General features: G+C 42.2%; 1 protein-coding gene across 1 annotated transcript in view; it reads left to right on the top strand.

Moving 5' to 3' along the window:
* Positions 1-26,709, top strand: part of LOC139423639 (NACHT, LRR and PYD domains-containing protein 3-like) — a 38,212-nt gene that overhangs the window by 2,049 nt on the left and 9,454 nt on the right. The window contains exons 2-13 of the mRNA XM_071175231.1: positions 5,726-5,866; positions 11,052-11,126; positions 13,757-13,809; positions 14,828-16,604; positions 17,659-17,832; positions 18,105-18,278; positions 20,310-20,359; positions 22,652-23,277; positions 24,278-24,380; positions 24,520-24,752; positions 24,852-24,910; positions 25,017-25,231. Coding sequence (XP_071031332.1) covers positions 5,760-5,866; positions 11,052-11,126; positions 13,757-13,809; positions 14,828-16,604; positions 17,659-17,832; positions 18,105-18,278; positions 20,310-20,359; positions 22,652-23,277; positions 24,278-24,380; positions 24,520-24,752; positions 24,852-24,910; positions 25,017-25,231 — 3,646 coding nt within the window. The 5' untranslated portion in view covers positions 5,726-5,759. The remainder of the gene's footprint in view (positions 1-5,725; positions 5,867-11,051; positions 11,127-13,756; positions 13,810-14,827; positions 16,605-17,658; positions 17,833-18,104; positions 18,279-20,309; positions 20,360-22,651; positions 23,278-24,277; positions 24,381-24,519; positions 24,753-24,851; positions 24,911-25,016; positions 25,232-26,709) is intronic.

Below are 26,709 nucleotides of genomic sequence, written 5' to 3'. Positions count from 1 at the left end.
AAGTAAGTTTTTAGGGACGAGGGGCTGGTTTGGCAAATCACTGCTGGAGGGCTGCAGGAGCTACTGAGCTTACTGATCGCCTACATTTACCAAACCTGGTTTAGGGAATTGCCAGGGACCTCACCATACAATATTATCACCATACTCTGGTGCCAATACGATATATAATGTGATTCTCAGGATTTTATATCTGTTGTGATTGGATATTGGGATTTTATTGCGATTCGATGTTCCAAACATATTGCTCACCATATGTCTGCTGCAGAGGGACAAGAGAGAGACATGAGAAAACAAGTGTTGATCAGTCATGGAAATGTGTGCCATCCTTGTCTAAGTGAAAGTACATCTTAGAGTGGATAAAAACACAAGAGAAGCTCTTTATTATTCTCCAAAATGTGAAAATCTACCTTAAAATGCACTACCTATTCTCTCTCGGAGTGCTGCTTTGAACGGGCGGAGACGCTTTTGATGCCGTCTCTCTTTGTGTAACGGCTGTCGTCGGGAGAAAGAGAGGAGGACCAATGTGCAGCGTGGTACGTGTTCATCTTTTTAATAAAGTAAACTGAACACTGAATAACAAACAACAAAGAAACAACCGAAACAGTTCTGTCTGGTGCAGAAACACACAAAGACTGAAAACAACTACCCACAAAACAGAATTGAAAACAGGCTACCTAAATATGGTTCTCAATCAGGGACAACGATTGACAGCTGCCTCTGATTGAGAACCATATCAGTCTAAACACATAAATAGAAAATCATAGACAAACTAACATAGACAACCCACCCAACTCACGGCCTGACCATACTAAAACAAAAGACAAAACAAAGGAACTAAGGTCATAACGTGACACTTTGTATCTATCTCTTTCTTTTATACACACATACAGTGGGCAGAACAAGTATTTGATACACTGCCAATTTTGCAGGTTTTCCTTCTTACAAAGCATGTAGAGGTAATTTTTATCATAGGGACACTTCAACTATGAGAGACGGAATCTAAAACCAAAATCCAGAAAATCACATTGTATGATTTTTAAGTAGTTAATTTGCATTTTATTGCATGCCAAAAGTATTTGATCACCTACCAACCAGTAAGAATTCCGGCTCTCACAGACTTGTTAGTTTTTCTTTTTCTCCACTCATTACCTGTATTAACTGCACATGTTTGAACTCGTTACCTGTATAAAAGACACCTGTCCACACACTCAATCAAACAGACTCCAACCTCTCCACAATGGCCAAGACCAGAGAGCTGTGTAAGGACATCAGGGGTAAAATTGTTGACCTGCACCAGGCTGGGATGGGCTACAGGACAATAGGCAAGCAGCTTGGTGAGAAGGCAACAACTGTTGGCACAATTATTAGAAAATGGAAGAAGTTCAAGATGACGGTCAATCACCCTCGGTCTGGGGCTCCATGCAAGATCTCACCTCGTGGAGCATCAATGATCATGAGGAAGGTGAGGGATCAGCCCAGAACTACACGGCAGGACCTGGTCAATGACCTGAAGAAAGCTGGGACCACAGTCTCAAAGAAAACCATTAGTAACACACTACGCCATCATTGATTAAAATCCTGCAGCGCACGCAAGGTCCCCCTGCTCAAGCCAGCGCATGTCCAGGCCCGTCTGAAGTTTGCCAATGTCCATCTGGATGATCCAGAGGAGGAATGGGAGAAGGTCATGTGGTCTGATGAGACAAAAATAGAGCTTTTTGGTCTAAACTCCACTCGCCGTGTTTGGAGGAAGAAGAAGGATGAGTACAACCCCAAGAACACCATCCCAACCGTGAAGCATGGAGGTGGAAACATCATTCTTTGGGGATGCTTTTCTGCAAAGGGGACAGGACGACTGCACCATATTGAGGGGAGGATGGATGGGGCCATGTATCGCGGGATCTTGGCCAACAACCTCCTTCCCTCTGTAAGAGCATTGAAGATGGGTCGTGGCTGGGTCTTCCAGCATGACAACGACCCGAAACACACAGCCAGGGCTGTAAAATGCAATAAACAGGTAACCAAATATTACGTTCTGCTTTTCTGATGTATCAAATACTTATGTCATGCAATAAAATGCTAATTAATTACTTAAAAATCATACACTGTGATTTTCTGGATTCTTGTTTTAGATTCCGTCTCTCACAGTTGAAGTGTACCTTTGATAAAAATTACAGACCTCTACATGCTTTGTAAGTGGGAAAACCTGCAAAATCGGCAGTGTATCAAATACTTGTTCTCCCCACTGTATATATACACACACATATACACACACACACACACACACACACATAGATAGATATATATATACAGTGCCTTGCGAAAGTATTCGGCCCCCTTGAACTTTGCGACCTTTTGCCACATTTCAGGCTTCAAACATAAAGATATAAAACTGTATTTTTTTGTGAAGAATCAACAACAAGTGGGACACAATCATGAAATGGAACGACATTTATTGGATATTTAAAACTTTTTTAACAAATCAAAAACTGAAAAATTGGGCGTGCAAAATTATTCAGCCCCCTTAAGTTAATACTTTGTAGCGCCACCTTTTGCTGCGATTACAGCTGTAAGTCGCTTGGGGTATGTCTCTATCAGTTTTGCACATCGAGAGACTGACATTTTTTGCCATTCCTCCTTGCAAAACAGCTCGAGCTCAGTGAGGTTGGATGGAGAGCATTTGTGAACAGCAGTTTTCAGTTCTTTCCACAGATTCTCGATTGGATTCAGGTCTGGACTTTGACTTGGCCATTCTAACACCTGGATATGTTTATTTTTGAACCATTCCGTTGTAGATTTTGCTTTATGTTTTGGATCATTGTCTTGTTGGAAGACAAATCTCCGTCCCAGTCTCAGGTCTTTTGCAGCCTCCATCAGGTTTTCTTCCAGAATGGTCCTGTATTTGGCTCCATCCATCTTCCCATCAATTTTAACCATCTTCCCTGTCCCTGCTGAAGAAAAGCAGGCCCAAACCATGATGATGCTGTGTTCAGCTGTGATGCTTTTACGCCAAACATAACGTTTTGCATTGTTGCCAAAAAGTTCAATTTTGGTTTCATCTGACCAGAGCACCTTCTTCCACATGCTTGGTGTGTCTCCCAGGTGGCTTGTGGCAAACTTTAAATGACACTTTTTATGGATATCTTTAAGAAATGGCTTTCTTCTTGCCACTCTTCCATAAAGGCCAGATTTGTGCAATATACGACTGATTGTTGTCCTATGGACAGAGTCTCCCACCTCAGCTGTAGATCTCTGCAGTTCATCCAGAGTGATCATGGGCCTCTTGGCTGCATCTCTGATCAGTCTTCTCCTTGTATGAGCTGAAAGTTTAGAGGGACGGCCAGGTCTTGGTAGATTTGCAGTGGTCTGATACTCCTTCCATTTCAATATTATCAATATAGAGCAAATTCAGAGCAATAGAGCAAATGCAATTGAGTTGATGTACAGCACATCACAAATATCAACATACACACATGAAATAGGCTACATCACATATATACAACCCATATTAAGGGTTACCTCAGTAGTTGGATGAGTGAAAATGTCCTTTTGCTCCTTGACTGAATTCATTCTAAATGTATAGTCTGTTGTTGCTACCCTTGTGAGGAAATCGGCATTGGCTAGTCTGTTTCTCTGTTTTGGTTTCACAATGTATATTGTTGAAAATGTTGCTTCACATGAATAAGTGCTGACAAAAAATGTGACCTTTTGCACACACTGCTTCAGAAGTGGATACTCTGTGTCTGACACAAGGCTCCAGAAATGGGTGACACCTGATCTTAGTTCACCTTGCAATGTGCCATTTGCCTGCAGCTCCACTATATCACTCTCTATTCCAGCACGGTCAGGACAGAGGGCTGTGATGACTGGGGTCAGAGATGACACTATCTCACTCTCTATTCCAGCACGGTCAGGACAGAGGGCTGTGATGACTGGGGTCAGAGATGACACTATCTCACTCTCTATTCCAGCACGGTCAGGACAGAGGGCTGTGATGACAGTGTCATCTCTGACCCCAATCTCACTCTCTATTCCAGCACGGTCAGGACAGAGGGCTGTGATGATTGGGGTCAGAGATGACACTATCTCGCTCTCTATTCCAGCACGGTCAGGACAGAGGGCTGCGATGACTGGGGTCAGAGATGACACTATCTCACTCTCTATTCCAGCACGGTCAGGACAGAGGGCTGTGATGACTGGGGTCAGAGATGACACTATCTCGCTCTCTATTCCAGCACGGTCAGGACAGAGGACTGTGATGACTGGGGTCAGAGATGACACTATCTCACTCTCTATTCCAGCACGGTCAGGACAGAGGGCTGCGATGACTGGGGTCAGAGATGACACTATCTCACTCTCTATTCCAGCACGGTCAGGACAGAGGGCTGTGATGACTGGGGTCAGAGATGACACTATCTCACTCTCTATTCCAGCACGGTCAGGACAGAGGGCTGTGATGACTGGGGTCAGAGATGACACTGGCACATGAAAGGGGTTCTCAATGAAGTGGAAAAACTCCTTGATATCCTTGAAGCTTGACTCAAACTCCAATCTCAATTCTTCTAACACACACAAATTCCTCATAGTTAAAATGCTGCAGTATGTCTGGGTTGGAAAGGTGACTGCTCTGAGTTATGGGAAACGAACAAACTGTCTGTCAGGCATGAACAGTGTGGTGATTTAAATTTGATATGCTGTGACCACACGCAGCTAAAACTCAAGTTGATAAACAACTTCAAATACTAGGCTTTTAGAGAATATATTATAGGAACCCAGAACTATTCCTTCCCTTTATCATAATGAGTCAATCTATTCTTGTTCTGTTACATTATGTGTGATTGTAGCTGATGTGAAATGGCTAGCTAGTTAGCGGTGCACACTAGTAGTGTTCAATCAGTGACGTCACCCGCTTTGAGACCTAGAAGTACTGATTACCCTTGTTCTGCATGAGTCGCAGCTTAGTGGAGGGATAGGTAACAAGTCTAGACGTAGATACATATCACATCATTGTATCTGGCCCATTGGCGTCTGTGAGAGTATGGGCAGCACCATTGAGGCCATATCTATTTTGAAGAGGTCAATTGTCTTCCACTACTTTTCTGAGTTGGTAAACAAACTGAAAGAGTGCACACTGCCACCTGGAGTGTGTTGTTTGAACAGGTATAAAGCCAAGGTTGGCTGATCCCTCCCAGTGACCTGGATGGAATTATGTGATCATTCCTCTTAACCAATAGGAAGTCCCACCCAGTTGACTACTTCAAAATTGTGAAAGTCCTAAATGGCGGTCCCCATGCTAAAACAAGCTTTTGGGCCCAAGAGTCCTCTATCATTCTCTATGGTAACGATTATTTGTGGATGACAGTTGTCGACGTGTTCAGAGGGTCCCTGGTTTGAGACCAGAATAGAGTTCTAGTGTTCTAGATCTGGGTAGAGTTCTAGTGTTCTTAGTGTTCTAGAACGAGGAGAGGATGGAAGCAGTACTTTTGATATTGAGGGACTAACCCAAATTTGTCCAATGAGAAACTCTTGTTTTCATTGCAAAAAGTTTTCTGTTGTGACCAATGATGTCGTCTCAGAAGGGGTTGAAAAACCTGACAGAAATATGACTATGCTTTTCAACACCTGCAGTTGTATTTTGTATGTTTTAATTTAGGTTTTAAATACAATACAATTCAAATAATTGAGTCCAATAACAATAACACATGTAGTTTTATGTGTTCACTCACAGGTCTCCTAGATCACGACTCTGTAGAGACAAAGAGATGGGGAGCAACTGCACCAAAAGGACCAGAGAAGAGGAGAGCACTCACTCTGTCTCAAGGCGGGGAGAAGAGGGGAGCACTCACCCTGTCTTACGTCTGATATATAGGTAGAGCACTCCCTCTGTCAGGTGGAGACGCTCAGGGAAGAGATGTGGGGTCTCAATGTTGTAGTACCATGATGAGGACACAGGGGGAGGTATTACCAGATACTGTATATACAAAAGGGGTCTCAGCTTTAGCATAAGATATGTAACATGTCTTGAGCTACTCATTGTTTTCTGGCTTTCAAATAGGCACATTCTTCACTTCTCCTCTCCCCTGCAACTCTTCCCCTGGTCCTTAGAGAGAAAGTAGTGATCTATGTTATCAACTCTTCCCCTGGTCCTTAGTGTCCAAGATAATGTAATTTTTTGTTAATGTTAATATACAGTGGGGCAAAAAAGTATTTAGTCAGCCACCAATTGTGCAAGTTCTCCCACTTAAAAATATGAGAGGCCTGTAATTTTCAACATAGGTACACTTCAACTATGACAGACAAAATGAGAAAAAAATTCCAGAAAATCACATTGTAGGATTTTTAATGAATTTATTTGCAAATTATGGTGGAAAATAAGTATTTGGTCACCTACAAACAGGCAAGATTTCTGGCTCTCACAGACCTGTAACTACTTCTTTAAGAGGCTCCTCTGTCCTCCATTCGTTACTAGGGTAGCCTAGTGGTTAGAGCGTTGGACTAGAAACCGGAAGGTTGCAAGTTCAAACCCCCGAGCTGACAAGGTACAAATCTGTCGTTCTGCCCCTGAACAGACCCACTGTTCCTAGGCCGTCATTGAAAATAAGAATTTGTTCTTAACTGACTTGCCTGACTTAAAGGTAAAATAAAAAATAAAAAAATTAATGCCACCTGTTTGAACTTGTTATCAGTATAAAATACACCTATCCACAACCTCAAACAATCACACTCCAAACTCCACTATGGCCAAGACCAAAGAGCTGTCAAAGGACACCAGAAACAAAATTGTAGACCTGCACCAGGCTGGGAAGACTGAATCTGCAATAGGTAAGCAGCTTGGTTTGAAGAAATCAACTGTGGGAGCAATTATTAGGAAATGGAAGACATACAGGACAACTGATAATCTCCCTCAATCTGGGGCTCCACGCAAGATCTCACCCCGTGGGGTCAAAATGATCACAAAAATCCCAGAACCACACGGGGGGGCCTAGTGAATGACCTGCAGAGAGCTGGGACCAAAGTAACAAAGCCTACCATCAGTAACACACTACGCCGCCAGGGACTCAAATCCTGCAGTGCCAGACGTGTCCCCCTGCTTAAGCCAGTACATGTCTGAAGTTTGCTAGAGAGCATTTGGATGATCCAGAAGAAAATTGGGAGAATGTCATATGGTCAGATGAAACCAAAATATAACTTTTTGGTAAAAACTCAACTCGTCGTGTTTGGAGGACAAAGAATGAGTTGCATTCAAAGAACACCATACCTACTGTGAAGCATGGGGGTGGAAACATCATGCTTTGGGGCTGTTTTTCTGCAAAAGGACCAGGACGACTGATCCGTGTAAAGGAAAGAATGAATAGAGCCATGCATCGTGAGATTTTGAGTGAAAACTTCCTTCCATCAGCAAGGGCATTGAAGATGAAATGTGTCTGGGTCTTTCAGCATGACAATTATCCCAAACACACCGCCCGGGCAACGAAGGAGTGGCTTCGTAAGAAGCATTTCAAGGTCCTGGAGTGGCCTAGCCAGTCTCCAGATCTCAACCCCATAGAACATCTTTGGAGGGAGTTGAAAGTCCGTGTTGCCCAGCAACAGCCCCAAATCATCACTGCTCTAGAGGAGATCTGCATGGAGAAATGGGCCAAAATACCAGCAACAGTGTGTGAAAACCTTGTGAAGACTTACATAAAACATTTGACCTTTGTCATTGCCAACAAAGGGTATATAACAAAGTATTGAGAAACTTTTGTTATTGACCAAATACTTATTTTCCACCATAATTTGCTAATAAATTCATTCAAAATCCTACAATGTGATTTTCTGGATTTTTTTTCTCATTTTGTCTGTCATAGTTGAAGTGTACCTATGATGAAAATTACACAATTGGTGGCTGACTAAATACTTTTTTGCCCCACTGTACATGGCAAAATAATGGTTAATAAAACTAAGGGGGGCACTATAAAAAAACATCCCAAATATTTTATTTTCAGTTTTTGTTTTTCACTTTCAAATTTACAATTGTTCATATAGAAAAAAATGAAATGGGATGTTCTGATTCCATGTCAACGTTCAGATTCCATGTCAACGTTCTGATCCCATGTCAACGTTCAGATTCCATGTCAACGTTCTGATCCCATGTCAACGTTCAGATTCCATGTCAACGTTCTGATCCCATGTCAACGTTCAGATTCCATGTCAACGTTCTGATCCCATGTCAACGTTCTGATCCCATGTCAACGTTCTGATCCCATGTCAACGTTCAGATTCCATGTCAACGTTCAGATTCCATGTCAACGTTCAGATTCCATGTCAACGTTCTGATCCCATGTCAACGTTCTGATTCCATGTCAACGTTCAGATTCCATGTCAACGTTCAGATTCCATGTCAACGTTCTGATCCCATGTCAACGTTCTGATCCCATGTCAACGTTCAGATTCCATGTCAACGTTCAGATTCCATGTCAACGTTCAGATTCCATGTCAACGTTCTGATCCCATGTCAACGTTCTGATCCCATGTCAACGTTCAGATTCCATGTCAACGTTCTGATCCCATGTCAACGTTCTGATCCCATGTCAACGTTCTGATCCCATGTCAACGTTCTGATCCCATGTCAACGTTCAGATTCCATGTCAACGTTCTGATCCCATGTCAACGTTCAGATTCCATGTCAACGTTCTGATTCCATGTCAACGTTCAGATTCCATGTCAACGTTCAGATTCCATGTCAACGTTCAGATTCCATGTCAACGTTCAGATTCCATGTCAACGTTCTGATCCCATGTCAACGTTCTGATCCCATGTCAACGTTCAGATTCCATGTCAACGTTCAGATTCCATGTCAACGTTCAGATTCCATGTCAACGTTCAGATTCCATGTCAACGTTCAGATTCCATGTCAACGTTCTGATCCCATGTCAACGTTCAGATTCCATGTCAACGTTCTGATCCCATGTCAACGTTCAGATTCCATGTCAACGTTCTGATCCCATGTCAACGTTCAGATTCCATGTCAACGTTCTGATCCCATGTCAACGTTCAGATTCCATGTCAACGTTCAGATTCCATGTCAACGTTCTGATCCCATGTCAACGTTCAGATTCCATGTCAACGTTCAGATTCCATGTCAACGTTCAGATTCCATGTCAACGTTCAGATTCCATGTCAACGTTCAGATTCCATGTCAACGTTCAGATTCCATGTCAACGTTCAGATCCCATGTCAACGTTCAGATTCCATGTCAACGTTCTGATTCCATGTCAACGTTCTGATCCCATTTCAACGTTCAGATTCCATGTCAACGTTCTGATCCCATGTCAACGTTCAGATTCCATGTCAACGTTCTGATCCCATGTCAACGTTCTGATTCCATGTCAACGTTCTGTTCCCATGTCAACGTTCAGATTCCATGTCAACGTTCAGATTCCATGTCAGCGTTCTGATCCCATTTCAACGTTCAGATTCCATGTCAACGTTCTGATCCCATGTCAACGTTCAGATTCCATGTCAACGTTCTGATCCCATGTCAACGTTCTGATTCCATGTCAACGTTCTGTTCCCATGTCAACGTTCAGATTCCATGTCAACGTTCAGATTCCATGTCAACGTTCAGATTCCATGTCAACGTTCAGATTCCATGTCAACGTTCTGATCCCATGTCAACGTTCAGATTCCATGTCAACGTTCTGATCCCATGTCAACGTTCAGATTCCATGTCAACGTTCTGATCCCATGTCAACGTTCAGATTCCATGTCAACGTTCAGATTCCATGTCAACGTTCTGATTCCATGTCAACGTTCAGATTCCATGTCAACGTTCTGATTCCATGTCAACGTTCTGATTCCATGTCAACGTTCAGATTCCATGTCAACGTTCAGATTCCATGTCAACGTTCTGATTCCATGTCAACGTTCTGATCCCATGTCAACGTTCAGATTCCATGTCAACGTTCAGATTCCATGTCAACGTTCAGATTCCATGTCAACGTTCAGATTCCATGTCAACGTTCTGATCCCATGTCAACGTTCAGATTCCATGTCAACGTTCAGATTCCATGTCAACGTTCAGATTCCATGTCAACGTTCTGATTCCATGTCAACGTTCTGATCCCATGTCAACGTTCAGATTCCATGTCAACGTTCTGATTCCATGTCAACGTTCTGATCCCATGTCAACGTTCAGATCCCATGTCAACGTTCTGATCCCATGTCAACGTTCAGATTCCATGTCAACGTTCAGATTCCATGTCAACGTTCAGATCCCATGTCAACGTTCAGATTCCATGTCAACGTTCTGATTCCATGTCAACGTTCTGATTCCATGTCAACGTTCTGATTCCATGTCAACGTTCTGATTCCATGTCAACGTTCTGATTCCATGTCAACGTTCAGATTCCATGTCAATGCTTAAATCACACCAGAAGACAAGTCTGGAAGAAAACTAAAACATAAATATATTTCGTTTGTGTAATTCCCCTTTAGTTGAGCATAGTATAGTGAGTAATGTGGTGTCTAATGTGCCGGTCTCACGATGGTTCTGTACTGCTGCTGATCACTTCACGGTCAAGTTTGCAAACAACAAATGATATATTTACTCATGATAGACTTCTGCCAGGTAAGCCTACTTCGCAGTTAACATTTAATTGAGAAGAGTTTTGATAAAGTTCACATCAACTGGCTACACAGGGAGTGATAGACAGACGTGCGCACCACACAGACACAGGAGCAATATTGCTGGAAATTAATTGGCAGATATTGTGTTTGGGGAGGGGTCAAGTGCAAGTACTGGTTCAGGTGAGGTGGAGGATTATTATATAAAACAAATCAATATATTGGGTTTATTGATTTACTATGTGTTCACTCACAGTGCTCACACCTCATGGATTTAGTATATACACCGGGTTGATACTGCATCGGTTGAGGAGGAGGACTTAAGATACTTTTTGAAGAGGGGGACAGTAAAATATCTGAATTGTATATAGGTGTTTTTCTATGGTAAATATATTATATAATACAATCAATGTATTGGGTTTATTGATTTACTTTGTGTTCACTCACAGCTCTGAGAGCTATTACAGCGCTTATGGATCTGCACAATTTGAAGACGACCTGATGGGGAGAGAACCAATATTCGGGTGAGGACGATTATTTAAGATACTTTTTGAAGAGGGGGACAGTAAAACATCTGAATTGTATTTAGTCATTTTTCTATGGTTAACATATTATATAATACAAATCAATGAATTGGGTTTATTGATTTACTTTGCGTGTTCAATCACAGGGATGATTTTTTTAATTAAAAAAATCAATATATTGCACCTTTATTTAACCAGGTAAGCTAGTTGAGAACAAGTTCTCATTTACAACTGCGACCTGGCCAAGATAAAGCAAAGCAGTCCCACCCGAAACAACAACACAGAGCGTACAGTCAATAACACAATAGAAATAAAGTCTATATAAAGTGTGCAAATGTCGTGAGGAGGTAAAGCAATAAATAGGCCATAGTAATTACAATTTAGCAGATTAACACTGGAGTGTTGGATGAGCAGATGATGGTGTGTAAGTAGTGATTCTGGTGTGCAAAAGAGCATAATAGTAAATAAAAACAATATGGGGATGAGGTAGGTAGATTGGGTGGGCTATTTACAGATGGACTATGTACAGCTGCAGTGATCGGTTAGCTGCTCAGATAGCTGATGTTTACAGTTAGTGAGGGAAATGTAAGTCTCCAGCTTCAGCGATGTTTTCAATTCGTTCCAGTCACTGGCAGCAGAGAACTGGAAGGAAAGGCGGCCAAAGGGGGTGTTGGCTTTGGGGATGACCAGTGAGATATACCTGCTGGAGCGCGTGCTACGGTTGGGTGTTGTTATCGTGAACAGTGAGCTGAGATAAGGCGGAGCTTTACCTAGCATAGACTTATAGATGACCTGGAGCCAGTGGATCTGGCGACGAATATATAGCGAGGGCCAGCCGACTAGAGCATACAGGTTGCAGTGGTGGGTGGTATAAGGCGCTTTTGTAACAAAACGGATGGCACTGTGATAAACTGCATCCAATTTGCTGAGTAGAGTATTGGAAGCTATTTTGTAGATGACATCGCCGAAGTCGAGGATTGGTAGGATAGTCAGTTTTATTAGGGTAAGTTTGGCGGCGTGAGTGAAGGAGGCTTTGTTGCGAAATAGAAAGCCCATTCTAGATTTGATTTTGGATTGGAGATGTTTGATATGTGTTTGGAAGGAGAGTTTACAGTCTAGCCAGACACCTAGGTATTTGTAGTTGTCCACATATTCTAGGTCAGAACCGTCCAGAGTAGTGATGCTAGTCGGGCGTGCGGGTGCAGGCAGCGAACGGTTGAAAAGCATGCATTTGGTTTTACTAGCATTTAAGAGCAGTTGGAGGCCACGGAAGGAGTGTTGTATGGCATTGAAGGTCATTTTGTCATCTGCATTATCGGTGGATCAGGGAATCACCCGCAGCAAGGTCGACACCGTTGATATATACAGAGAAAAGAGTCAGCCCAAGAATTGAACCCTGTGGTACCCCCATAGAGACTGCCAGAGGTCAGGACAGGAGACCCTCCGATTTGACACACTGAACTCTGTCTGCAAAGTAGTTGGTGAACCAGGCAAGGCAGTCATTTGAGAAAGTCTTAGTGAATGCAACTGGATGAGGTGAGGAGGAGGATTATTTAAGATACTGTTTGAAGAGGTAGGGTTTCAGATGTTTTGGAAGATGGGCAGGCACTCTGCTGTCCTAGCTTCAGGGGGACAAGCGGGGAGCCCAGCCAACAGAGAGTTGCAGATTGGAGAGGACAAGTGCCTGAATTAGGACCTGCGCCACTTCCTGTGTGAGGAAAGGTCATACTCTATGGATGTTGTAGAGCATGAACCTGCAGGAGCAAGTCATTGCTTTGAAGTTTGCAGAGAACGACAGGGTGTTGTCCAGGGTCACGACAAAATTCTTTACACACTGGGGGGGGGGGGGGGGGGCACGGCGGAGTTGTCAACCGTGATGGAGAGCTCTTGGAGCCGGCAGGCAACTCTGTCTTATCGACGTTGAGCTTGAGGTGGTTGGCCGACATCCAAGCTGAGATATCTGCCAGGCACACAGAGATGTGTGTCGCCACCTGGGTGTCAGAAGGGGGGAAGGAGAAAAGTCGTTGAGTGACATCCACATAGCAATGATAGGAGAGACCATGAGAGGATATGACAGAGCCAAGTGACTTGGTGTAAAGAGAAAAGAGGAAAAGAAAAGAGGAAATAGCCTAGAACCGAGCCCTGGGGGACACCAGTAGTGAGAGTAAGTGGTGAGAGCGGCCTGTCAGGTAGGATGCAATCCAAGAGTGTGCAGAGGCTGAGACGCCCAGAGAGAGGGTGAAGAGAAGGATCTGATGGTTCAAGGTGTCGAAGGCAGCGGATAGATCTAGGGAGGATGAGAACTTTGGCAGTGCTGAGAGCCTCCATGACACAGAGAAGAGCAATCTCGGTTGAGACACATTGTATATCATGGGTCTCCGAGAGGTCGATCGCAAGCTACCAGCAAAAAACTATAGACCTTTGTCCTTTCTTTTCTTCTAACCCTAGCCAGTCAGGCTTCAAGACGGGTCAATCTCGGATGAGGGTTAGAAGATCGTTCTGAGAGTGATAACATTAACGTTTTTTGGAAAGAAAAAACGGGACACAGGTTTATTTTATTACTGGTAGCTTTCGATCGACCTCTTGGAGACCCATGATATACAATGTGTCCATGTTTGTTGTTGTTCCAGATCCGCCCACCGTTTTGAGGACGTTGAGACAGAGAAGATATGTGAGGAAACCGGTAAGTAAAGCTGTGACAGGTGAAACACCAGAAATGGTCTCCTTATGAAGTAATAGTTTTCCTACTGAATATAGCTTTAGCTTTCTATTATTTACATCTATTATTATTTATAATTTTGTATATTTATTTTCTATTTTAAACTGGTCTTGTATTGTAGTGGTCTGGGTTTAGCTGGTGCAGAGGAGTCAGGCGCAGGACAGCAGAGATGAGTAACACAAGTAACTTTAGTCAAATATTCCAATAACATGTCGTAATACCGAGCCCACAATAACGGACCGAACATACATAAAACAATCACGCACAAAAACCATGGGGAAAACAGAGGGTTAAATAATGAACAGGCAATTGGGGAATTGAAACCAGGTGTGTAAAACAAAGACAAAACAAATGGAAAATGAAAAGTGGATCGGCGATGGCTAGAAGGCCGGTGACGTCGACCGCCGAACGCCGTCCGAACAAGGAGAGGAGCTGACTTCGGCGGAAGTCGTGACATGTATTTCAAAGAAATATAGGATATACTTATGATTTACTGGTCTGTTTCTTACCTAGATTTACATGTAACAAAGTGTGAATGAAAAAAAAACAATAGCTATGTTTACATTTTTACTGGTCAAACCACAACTGAGCTAGCCAAATCCAACATTTTTGTTGTACTCAATCTCTGACACTAGCACCTCTTATTTCAGTCTCGGAAAATATATTTTTCCAAAGCTTTTTGGCGGGGGTTGCGCCTGTATGCTATTTCATGGTACGGCGCTGTATATTCTCCATGGGCATTAAAGGGATGATTTTTACCATATATGGTTAATTAGGGGTGTTTCTAAATGCAAATAGCCAAGGTCATGCACGAGCACTGAGGTTGAGAACAATTGGTATTTATCAATGGTTATCTCCTACCAGTGTGCCTATGACACTTGTAGGATTGTTTGATAAATCACACTTTTTTGTATGCATACGGATATTCTAAATTCTGTTCTTAAGTAGTATTTACATTTTTGTTTAAATGTGTTCTTTCCAGTGGATGACATCACACAGATAGTTAAAGGGAAACTGAAAGCCAGTCTGAAGAAGAAGTTTAGATGTGTATTTGAAGGCACTGCTGAGGAACAAAATGGACTTGATAGCATTTACACACAGCTCTACATCACACAAGAAGAGGTTAATAAAGAACATGAGGTTCGACGGATTGAATATCCATCCAAGAGAAACATATCAGACACTCCAATAAACTGCAATGACATCTTCAAACCCTTACCTGGAGAAGAGAAGATACCTATCAGAACTGTAATGACAAAGGGAATCACTGGCATTGGAAAAACCATCTCTGTACATAAGTTCATCCTCGACTGGGTAGAAGGAAACGCCAATCAGGATGTTGATTTCATCTTTGTGCTTCCTTTCCGAGAGCTGAATTTGATTAAAGATGAGCAGTACAGTCTTCATGGACTTCTGAATGACTTCCACCCTGAACTAACAGAGATAGTAGAAGCAAAGATTTATGCTACCTGCAAAGTTCTGTTCATCTTTGATGGTCTGGATGAAAGCCAACTGCCATTAGGTTTTGAAAAACACAAGAGGGTGACTGATGCTACACAGACATCATCGGTGGATGTGCTGCTGACAAACCTCATTGAGGGGAATCTACTCCCTGAAGCTCTCCTCTGGATAACCTCCAGACCACCAGCAGCCAATCAGGTCCCCTGTAAGTACATTGACAAGGTGACAGAAGTACGAGGGTTCAACGACAAACAGAAAGAAGAATACTTTAAGAAGAATGTTGAGGATGAGAACCAGGCCAGGAGAATCATCTCACACATTAATACATCAAGGAGCCTCCACATCATGTGCCACATACCAGTCTTCTGTTGGATTACTGCCAGGGTTCTTGAGCAAATGTTGAGTGAAGATTTGAGTGGAGAGATCACAACTCTGACTGAGATGTACAATCACCTCCTACTCATTGAGACAAACCTGAAAAGCAAGACGTATAGTGGGGAAAATAAGACGGATCTGACCATAATCGTAGAAAGAAACAAAGAAAACATTAGGAAACTGGCTCAACTGGCATTTAAACAGCTGGTGAAGGGCAATCTCATATTCTCTAAGAAAGACCTGGAGGAGTGTGGCATTGATGTCAGTGAAGCCTCAGTGTACTCTGGGTTTTGCACAGAAATCCTGAAAGAAGAGTATGGGCTGTATCGGAAGAAAGTGTACTGCTTTGTCCACCTGAGCTTCCAGGAGTTCCTTGCTGCTCTGTACGTGTTCCACTGCTGTGCGAGCAAGAACATCAAGGCCCTGGAGTCGTTCATTGGGGATGTGTCATCAGAGCTGTCCTTGCATGAGCTGCTGAAGATGATGGTAGATAAAGCCTTGGAGAGTGAGAATGGACACCTGGACCTGTTCCTCCGCTTCCTTGTTGGCATCTCAACAGAATCCAACCAGAAACTGTTACAAGACCTACTGCCACAAACAGAGATCAGCTCAGAGACTGTTAAGGAAATTAAGAAATACCTCAGGAAGCCAAATGTAGATCAAGTCTCACCTGATAGGTACATCAATCTACTCATCTGCTTGACTGAGATGAAAGATGATTCAGTACATGAGGACATTGACAAGTTCCTAAACTCTGGACTACCTGCAGAAATAGAAATGTCCCCCGGTGACTGCTCAGCTCTGGCCTATGCGCTGCTTATATCAAAGGGCGTGCTGGATGAACTTGACCTACAGAGATACAACACATCTAAGGAGGGGCGTTTGAGACTAATCCCAGCAGTGAGGAGTTGCAGAAAGGCAATGTAAGTAATAATGTAAATCTCGCAAATACCATACTTAAAGCCCAAGAGGATTTAACTTTGGACCCTCTAATCAGGGAGTGATTTGGAACTGGGACACCAGGTCGGTGCAATTAATTATCCGGTTGAACAGAAAACCTGCAGGCTCCGGACCTAGTAGAGTAAAAGTTGAATACCCCTGGTCTAGAGCCTACCCCTCTTACCCCTTCAAAGTAGGACGATATATACAGTGGGGCAAAAAAAGTATTTAGTCAGCCACCAATTGTGCAGTTCTCCCACTTAAAAAGATGAGGCCTGTAATTTTCATCATATCGACACTTCAACTATGACAGACAAAATGAGAAAAAAAATCCAGAAAATCACATTGTAGGATTTTTAATGAATTTATTTGCAAATTATGGTGGAAAATAAGTATTAGAGAGTTGGTCATTAGCCTAGCAGTTAGAGAGTTGGTCATTAGCCTAGCAGTTAGAGAGTTGGTCATTAGCCTAGCGGTTAGAGAGTTGGTCATTAGCCTAGCGGTTAGAGAGTTGGTCATCAGCCTAGCGGTTAGAGAGTTGGTCATCAGCCTAGCGGTTAGAGAGTTGGTCATCAGCCTAGCGGTTAGAGAGTTGGTCATCAGCCTAGCGGTTAGAGAGTTGGTCATCAGCCTAGCGGTTAGAGAGTTGGTCATTAGCCTAGCAGTTAGAGAGTTGGTCATTAGCATAGCTTAGGTTAGAGAGTTGGGCCAGTAACCAAAAGATTGCTGGTTCAAATACCTGAGCCGACAAGGTGTCAAATCTGTCAACGTGCCCTTAAGCAAGGCACTTAACCCTAATTTGCTCTAGGGGTGCCACACTACTTTGTCTGACCCTGTAAAACAACACATTTCACTGCACCTATCTGGTGTATGGGACAATAATACTAATATATAATATGGTTTTAACATTCAGCTTTGGGTATGAATGCATATCAAACCTTTCCTCCCAAAAATGTTAGGTAGCACTTTCTTTGTAGTATAGTATTATCAAGTATTATATATAAATATACTTTCATAAAATGGTTCTCACTGTTGCAGACTTGCTGGCTGTGAACTCACTGAGTGGTTTTATAAAGCATTGGCCTCAGTTCTCAGCTCAAATGACTCTTACCTGAGAAAGCTGGACCTGAGTAATAATGACCTGAAGGATTCAGGAGTGAAGGTGCTCTCTGCTGGACTGGGGAATCCACACTGTGAACTAGAGACACTGAGGTCAGTACTTAGAAACATTGTTACACAACAGGAGTTTTTAAATATATTATACTGCTATACTCACTGACCATATTCTGCTGAGTCAGAATAGCCACATGGCCCATTCCTTCAGAAAGTATACCCTAAACACCTTAATTACTCCAATCCATCCATCTTATATAACAAGACTGTCCCTTTTAGAATGTGTCCATTAGAGATTTTGTATTGCTCAATAATGTTACCAAATAAAGGTTATACTTTGATGTGTTTTACCCTAACTCTGTTCTCTGCAGGATGTCATTCTGTAGAGTCACAAAGGAAGGATGTGCTTATCTGGCTTCAGCTCTGGAGTCAAACCCCTCCCATCTGAGAGAACTGGACCTGAGCTTCAATCACCCAGGAGACTCTGGAGTGAAGCTGCTCTCTGCTAGACTGGAGGATCCACACTGTAGACTGGAGAAACTCAAGTTAGTGCAGTTACTGTGAAAACCATATATTTCTAGTGCCTTTCTTTCCCATTTATACCACCTCCTTTGAGTTCAGACCAAAACAGAATGACAAACAGTCTTGTAATTGATTGATTGAAGATTGCATTTATCTTATTGTTCTAAGAACAGCTACAGTGCCTTGCGAAAGTATTCGGCCCCCTTGAACTTTGCGACCTTTTGCCACATTTCAGGCTTCAAACATAAAGATATAAAACTGTATTTTTTTGTGAAGAATCAACAACAAGTGGGACACAATCATGAAGTGGAACAACATTTATTGGATATTTCAAACTTTTTGAACAAATCAAAAACTGAAAAATTGGGCGTGCAAAATGATTCAGCCCCCTTAAGTTAATACTTTGTAGCGCCACCTTTTGCTGCGATTACAGCTGTAAGTCGCTTGGGGTATGTCTCTATCAGTTTTGCATATCGAGAGACTGAAATTTTTTCCCATTCCTCCTTGCAAAACAGCTCGAGCTCAGTGAGGTTGGATGGAGAGCATTTGTGAACAGCAGTTTTCAGTTCTTTCCACAGATTCTCGATTGGATTCAGGTCTGGACTTTGACTTGGCCATTCTAACACCTGGATATGTTTATTTTTGAACCATTCCATTGTAGATTTTGCTTTATGTTTTGGATCATCGTCTTGTTGGAAGACAAATCTCCGTCCCAGTCTCAGGTCTTTTGCAGCCTCCATCAGGTTTTCTTCCAGAATGGTCCTGTATTTGGCTCCATCCATCTTCCCATCAATTTTAACCATCTTCCCTGTCCCTGCTGAAGAAAAGCAGGCCCAAACCATGATGCTGCCACCACCATGTTTGACAGTGGGGATGGTGTGTTCAGGGTGATGAGCTGTGTTGCTTTTACGCCAAACATAACGTTTTGCATTGTTGCCAAAAAGTTCAATTTTGGTTTCATCTGACCAGAGCACCTTCTTCCACATGTTTGGTGTGTCTCCCAGGTGGCTTGTGGCAAACTTTAAACAACACTTTTTATGGATATCTTTAAGAAATGGCTTTCTTCTTGCCACTCTTCCATAAAGGCCAGATTTGTGCAATATACGACTGATTGTTGTCCTATGGACAGAGTCTCCCACCTCAGCTGTAGATCTCTGCAGTTCATCCAGAGTGATCATGGGCCTCTTGGCTGCATCTCTGATCAGTCTTCTCCTTGTATGAGCTGAAAGTTTAGAGGGACGGCCAGGTCTTGGTAGATTTGCAGTGGTCTGATACTCCTTCCATTTCAATATTATCTCTTGCACAGTGCTCCTTGGGATGTTTAAAGCTTGGGAAATCTTTTTGTATCCAAATCTGGCTTTAAACTTCTTCACAACAGTATCTCGGACCTGCCTGGTGTGTTCCTTGTTCTCCATGATGCTCTCTGCGCTTTTAACGGACCTCTGAGACTATCACAGTGCAGGTGCATTTATACGGAGACTTGATTACACACAGGTGGATTGTATTTATCATCATTAGTCATTTAGGTCAACATTGGATCATTCCGAGATCCTCACTGAACTTCTGGAGAGAGTTTGCTGTACTGAAAGTAAAGGGGCTGAATAATTTTGCACGCCCAATATTTCAGTTTTTGATTTGATTTGATTTGAAATATCCAATAAATGTCGTTCCACTTCATGATTGTGTCCCACTTGTTGTTGATTCTTCACAAATACAGTTGTTGATTCTTCACAAATACAGTTTTATATCTTTATGTTTGAAGCCTGAAATGTGGCAAAAGGTCGCAAAGTTCAAGGGGGCCGAATACTTTCGCAAGGTACTGTAGGTATGGCTATGGTGTAGAGCTCTTACTTTGTCACCTTTTTGGACTAGACTACACTTCATACAGGCTGGACTAGACTACACTTCATACAGGCTGGACTAGACTTCATACAGGCTGGACTAGACTACACTTCATACAGGCTGGACTAGACTACACAGCAGACAGGCTGGACTAGACTACACAGCATAGCTGTGTGTCACTCACTCTGTCTGTTCCTCTGTCTCTCCCACAGTGTGGACCATAATGAAGAGTTCTGGGTAAAACCACAGCTGCTGAAGAAATGTAAGGGTGATAAGGAACTGGAATATAATTTTATGAAATATAATTATTGTATTCTATTGTCTTTTATTATACTATTTTCTTAAAACATTTATATCACACATTGTTTTTTAATCTATATTTTTAGGGTTCTATATTCAGATTTGATTGAACACCATGTCAGCATAGGTTTGAATCTGGCCTACTGCTCTTTGACACAACCTCTCTCTGTCTTTCCCAACTGTCATTCTCTTCCTAGTCCAAAAAATCCAAAGGATTTTAATACAAAAATCTTATTTAGAATCCAATAGAATATTGTATCAGATTTTTGGAACCTATCCTATAGGATTTGTTCCAAAATCTGATAGGATTTGGGTATAGGATACTATAAAATTAAAGAATCCCTAGGAGGTCAAAGGAACTGTTCCAAAATCTGATAGGATTGTATTACTCCCATATTGTGGTGGTGTGTTGAACAGGTTGAGAACCTCAGGGAATTATCATTGGTGTGAGTACGTGAAGAGATGGAGACTATGCTCCGGAGAGACATTGGAAAAAGACTGTTCCTCAGTTTACTGGTCTTGATTGCAGTTTAACATAAATGATCAGGTTTCAGTGCCACATTTAGCTGTGAGATTGTCCAATACAGCAACATATTAGATTGTTTAAGATTATTTCCGTAAATTTCCTGTACGTGGACAGTATGTGATACATTACACAACCTCATGATTTGACCACTTCAAATTGAGGGTAATTACACATCCTTTTTACTTCAGATTAGTATAAATGTTTATAGTAATCACATTGACAAAATCGATTGCTTAAAACAGATCAATATCATTGGTTTTGACATACTCGCCAGCGGTTTTACGACTTCTACTATGAAACCCAAATGGCAAGGCAAATTCGGGGCGCTATCTGTATAAAAGTCACTGGCCTCACAACAAATACATGGGCTTGCGAGTCAAACTATCACTCAAATAACAGCCAACCCTTGTCATTGTTGATATTCTATGGAGGGTTGTGATTCGTTGTAGTCAAATAACAGCCAACCCTTGTCATTGTTGATATTCTATGGAGGGTTGTGATTCGTTGTAGTTAAATAACAGCCAACCCTTGTCATTGTTGATATTCTATGGAGGGTTGTGATTCGTTGTAGTTAAATAACAGCCAACCCTTGTCATTGTTGATATTCTATGGAGGGTTGTGATTCGTTGTAGTTAAATAACAGCCAACCCTTGTCATTGTTGATATTCTATGGAGGGTTGTGATTCGTTGTAGTTAAATAACTGCCAACCCTTGTCATTGTTGATATTCTATGGAGGGTTGTGATTCGTTGTAGTTAAATAACAGCCAACCCTTGTCATTGTTGATATTCTATGGAGGGTTGTGATTCGTTGTAGTTAAATAACAAAGCACCTGATTTGTTTCCTGCACCGTTTCGGCAGCCTCTGAAAACTTTCATTGGACATTATAGAATTTAGAGGACTGTCTTCAGCAAATTATTTTCGAACCAGTGATATACAAATGAATCTCAGACTCACTGTAGCCTTTGAATAATGTTAGTTTTAACAGCGCTTACACGTTTGCCCCCGCTCTATTGATTCCAAATTGAAATCGATATGAATGATTATGAATGACACAGCCATTTTATATATCTTGTATTGTAATTTGCACTGTACTAAGTATTAGACCTCGATATTGTGTGTATGTACTGATATGTAAGCTATGTCTGACATTTTAAATGTATGTACTATGTATTATGTCGTGTTTCATTTGGATCTCAGGAAGAGTAGCTGGTGCTTTTACAGCGGCTAATGGGGATCCTGATTAAATATCAAAATATCTAAAAACTGTTACAATGATAATGTTAGAAAACCAGAGATTCTCTGCACAGCCACAGGCGGCGAGCTGAACTTGGTAGTTAATTAACACTGCAAGCCTGTGGTAGCTGTGATGTCATCAGTCATTCTTAAAGGGACAATAGGATTCTTTTTTATTCCAAATGGGGGAAAAAAATAGTCCAATAGGATTCCAATAGGATTCTGATAAAGGTGTCCAAAATCCTATAGTATTGTGAGAATCCAATCGGATTCTATTGGAAAAGTCACTATTCCTAAAGAGTATTTTGACTAGGGATTTCACTGTCCATTCAATAACATCTGAAAATACTCCTTAAAACACAATGTGTGATAGAATTTAGAGAAAGTTTACTAAACATATTGTAGTATTGAGGCATTAGATATCATTTGTTTTCGGCACAAACACTGGTCTAATCCAGCCAACTCTCTCCTAAACCTCTACTCCTGTCTGCAGATGCCTGTGATCTCACACTGGACCCAAACACAGCACACAGAAACCTCTCTCTGTCTGAGGGGAACAGAAGGGTGGAGAGGGTTAAAGAGGAGCAGCCGTATCCTGATCATCCAGAGAGATTTGATCACTATACCCAGGTGTTGTGTAGAGAGGGTCTGACTGGGCGCTGTTACTGGGAGGTAGAGTGCAGTGGGCTGGCTGACATTGGAGTGACATGTAAAGGCATCAGTAGAAAAGGAGATGGTTCTGCCAGTGAATTTGGATACAATAAGAAGTCCTGGAGTCTGATCTGCCGTGGGAATCATTACGGTGCCCTCCACAATAGTCAATATACTACAATACATGCTCCACACCTCATCAACCCTCCTCAACCCCAGAGAGACCAGTCCTCCTCCCCTCCTCAACCCCAGAGAGACCAGTCCTCCTCCCCTCCACGCCTCAGAGTAGGAGTGTTTCTGGACTGGCTGACCGGCACTCTGTCGTTCTACAAGGTCTACTCTGGCTTGATGACCCACCTGCACACATTCCAGACCATATTCACTGAGCCCCTCTATCCCACTTTTGGGCTTCAGCATCCTCACACCTCTGTGTCCCCCGGGTTTGCCAGCAATCCTGTATCATCTGAGGTAGACAACTTTTAACATATTATTATAGATATTCTCCTCGCTGTATTTTCTGTTATGAATTGAAATTGAGAAAGCTATTGATTTTCAGAGGGAGATTTTGCCAAATAATCATTAATTAATTAATTCAGAGTTCATAAAGGCTGTGTTCGAGCGCATCAAATCTGTTTTGCATTGTGAGTAAATTGTGACTTACTGATCCACAAACAATAATGGTTTGTAGATTAAACTAGTTATTTTTCTATTTTTTGTAGATCAGTGATTTGAAGATCAGTCAGTCGGCAGTCGATGATGCTGTCAATGTCAAACAAACTATAATAAGCAATGAAGTAAAACAAATTGTGACTTCAGGCTTTGACTGATTTGATGTTCCACCCTGACGTATTGGTCTATCATCCAATGAGATATGAGCAAAGGCGGGCTTATAATAGATGACTGTACCAAGTATGTACAGGGGCGGCAGCCTTGTGGTTAGAGCGTTGGGCCAGTAACAGAAAGGTTGCTAGCTCAAATCCCCGAGCCGACAAGGTAAAAATCTGTCGTTCTGCCCCTGAACAAGGCAGTTAACTCACTGTTCCTAGGCCGTCATTGAAAATAAGAATGTGTTCTTAACTGACTTGCCTAGTTAGATAAAGATTAAATATGAAGTATATTATATCCATCCTTTATCATGAGAGAGTCATAAATGAGCTTGGCTACTATTCCTTTTCATTAGGCTTGTGGTAATGGCTTGAGTGGAATTAGTGGAATGGTATCAAATACATCAAACACATCCATTTGCTCCCTTTTGGCCATTATTATGAGCCGTCCTCCCCTCAGCAGCCTCCACTGCCATGTAATGTGTAAAATCAATTTCAGTATAGAATCTTGACTTAATATAATACACATGTATGAACTTTTTATTTACAAGATAAAAATGTTTGCTTCATTGAATTAATGTTTAACTTTGTTTGAATGTATTCATGAAAATGGTGTTCAGACTACTAATTCTGTCTATGTTCAGGCCACCCGCTGTCCAGATGAGATCCTGATAATGACAGAAATATGCATAAGGGAAGAAGAAGGAAAAGAGGAAGATGATGATGAAGAATACAACAGAGAAGTGGGTATGTAATCAGTCCAAAGGGTTGTGATATTGTCTACTGAAGTATCACCAGCTTTATAACTTTGAATGATGATATGCTCCTCCACTGCCTGAAGAAGTGGGTCACACTTGGCTGACATATTTACACTTTCTCTGTGCAGATTTTCTTCTCCTGGAATACAGTGATCCAACCTTGTCAAAACAGAAAGGATCATTCATTCCCTTGCCATGCTCTCACAGTTGGCCTTTTTCTAGTGAGGGGACATTGGAAGAAGAGAGCGAGGACGGTGTCAGAGGTCATCTTTCTAACAGCTTACCTGATGCAATGGAGAATTTAACCATCACAGAGATTAGAAGAGTCAACCAGGGCCTGTTTACTACTGACCCTCCCATGGTAAGACCGTGGCTGGAAAGAAAGCAAGAAAGACCAGTTAATATGTTTATATTCAACTACTCTTCAAACTATTCCAAATCTATTGTCTTTACATTGTAGATGGTTTCCAATACCTTTGAACCAGAAATCTATAATCATGAGGGCAAGGGAGCATACCGGTAATGTTTTTTCCTCAATAATAGTTTGTAAGGACAATGCCTAATTTTTCAAGTCATATTCAGGGAATGTAATTAAAATGTCATTCTTCACCATTGTTTCCTCTAGGTTCCAGTGCCCCAGTGCAGGTCTGTTCCAGTGCAGTATAACAGGCCTGGTGTTCAGGATGGAGGGAGAAGGAGAGGTGCTCTATAGGACAGTCCACTGGGACAGGAAGCTTCTATCCCAGAGTGGAAAGAGGCCTGCAGGACCCCTGTTCAACATCGACTGTCCTCAGAAGTCTGTCTGTCAACTACACCTCCCACACTGTCAAATTCATTCTTGTGAGTAATCATTTCAAGCAATGTTCATTAATGAAAGATGTTGTAGCTCAGACACGCAGGTAGGATTGTCAAACGTTTGCCTGCCAACAGCACTTAGCACCTACAAACAGTCAATCTCTTTTGTGTTCACATAGCAAAGACCTTGAAGTTGTTAGCCACTCAGCGTTAAAATTCTCCAAACCAGGTGGCAGTAGCATTGTTTGGCAATGCAAGTTGGTGTGTGTTGCTTACTTTATGGTCTAGATTAGCAAAAAGTACGATCTTTGTCCCCATAGGCAGTTGCAAACTGTAGTCTGGCTTTTTTATGGCAGTTTTGGAGCAGTGGGTTCTTCCTTTCTGAGCGACCTTTCAGGTTATGTCGATATAGGACTTGTTTTACTGTGGATGGCCTGGAGATAGAAGCTGTTTTTCAGTCTCTTGGTCCCAGCTTTGATGCACCTGTACTGACCTTGCCTTCTGGATGGTAGCGGGGTGAACAGGCAGTGGCTCGGGTGGCTGAGGTCCTTGATGATCTTCTTGGCCTTCCTTTGACACCGGGTACTGTTGATGTCCTGGAGGGCAGGCAGTGTGCCTTGTCAGTGATGTGCATATGTTGTCAGTAATATTATCATTGTGGAACTTAAAGCTTTTCACCCTCTCCACTGCGGCCCAGTCGATGTGGATAGCAGTCGATGTGGATAGGGGTGTGCTCCCTTTGCTGTCTCATTTTGTTGAGGGAGAGGTTATTTTCCTGGCACCACTCCGCCTGGACCCTCACCTCCCACAAGCTCAGTTATGGTGTTGAAGGTGAACAGCATTCTTATATAGGTATTTCTCTTGTCCAGATGGGATAGGACAGTGTGCATAGCGATGGCGATTGCGTCAACTGTGAATCTGTTGGGGTGTTATGCAATTTGTAGTGGGTCTAGGGTGTCAAACTCATTCCACAGAGTGTCTGCAGGTTTTTTCCTTTCAATTAAGACCAAAACAACCAGGTGAGGGGGAGTTCCTTACTAATCAGTGACCTTAATTCATCAATCAAGTACAAGGAGGAGCAAAAACCCACAGACACTTGTCGAGTAAGGTGGAGGTGGAGTAAGGTGGAGGTGATATGATCCTTAACTAGCCTCTCAAAGAACTTAATGATTACAGAAGTGAACGCTATGGGGCGATAGTCATTTAGTTCCGTTACCTTTGCTTTCTTGGGTACAGGAACAATGGTGGACATCTTGAATCTTACGCTGCTGCTACTCTCTGTTTATTATCTATGCATAGTCACTTTACCTCTACCTACATGTACATATTACCTCAATTACCTCGACTAACCTGTGCCCCCGCACATTGACTCTGTACTGGTACCCCCTGTATATAACCTCCACATTGACTCTGTACCGGTACCCCCTGTATATAGCTTCCACATTGACTCTGTAAAGGTACCCCCTGTATATAGCCTCCACATTGACTCTGTACCGGTACCCCCTGTATATAGCCTCCACATT

This window comes from Oncorhynchus clarkii, chromosome 13 (genome assembly GCF_045791955.1).
Source record: "Oncorhynchus clarkii lewisi isolate Uvic-CL-2024 chromosome 13, UVic_Ocla_1.0, whole genome shotgun sequence".
Lineage (NCBI taxonomy): Eukaryota > Metazoa > Chordata > Actinopteri > Salmoniformes > Salmonidae > Oncorhynchus > Oncorhynchus clarkii.
Note: the sequence above shows the minus strand (reverse complement) of the source record. Positions and strands in the feature narration are given on the sequence as shown.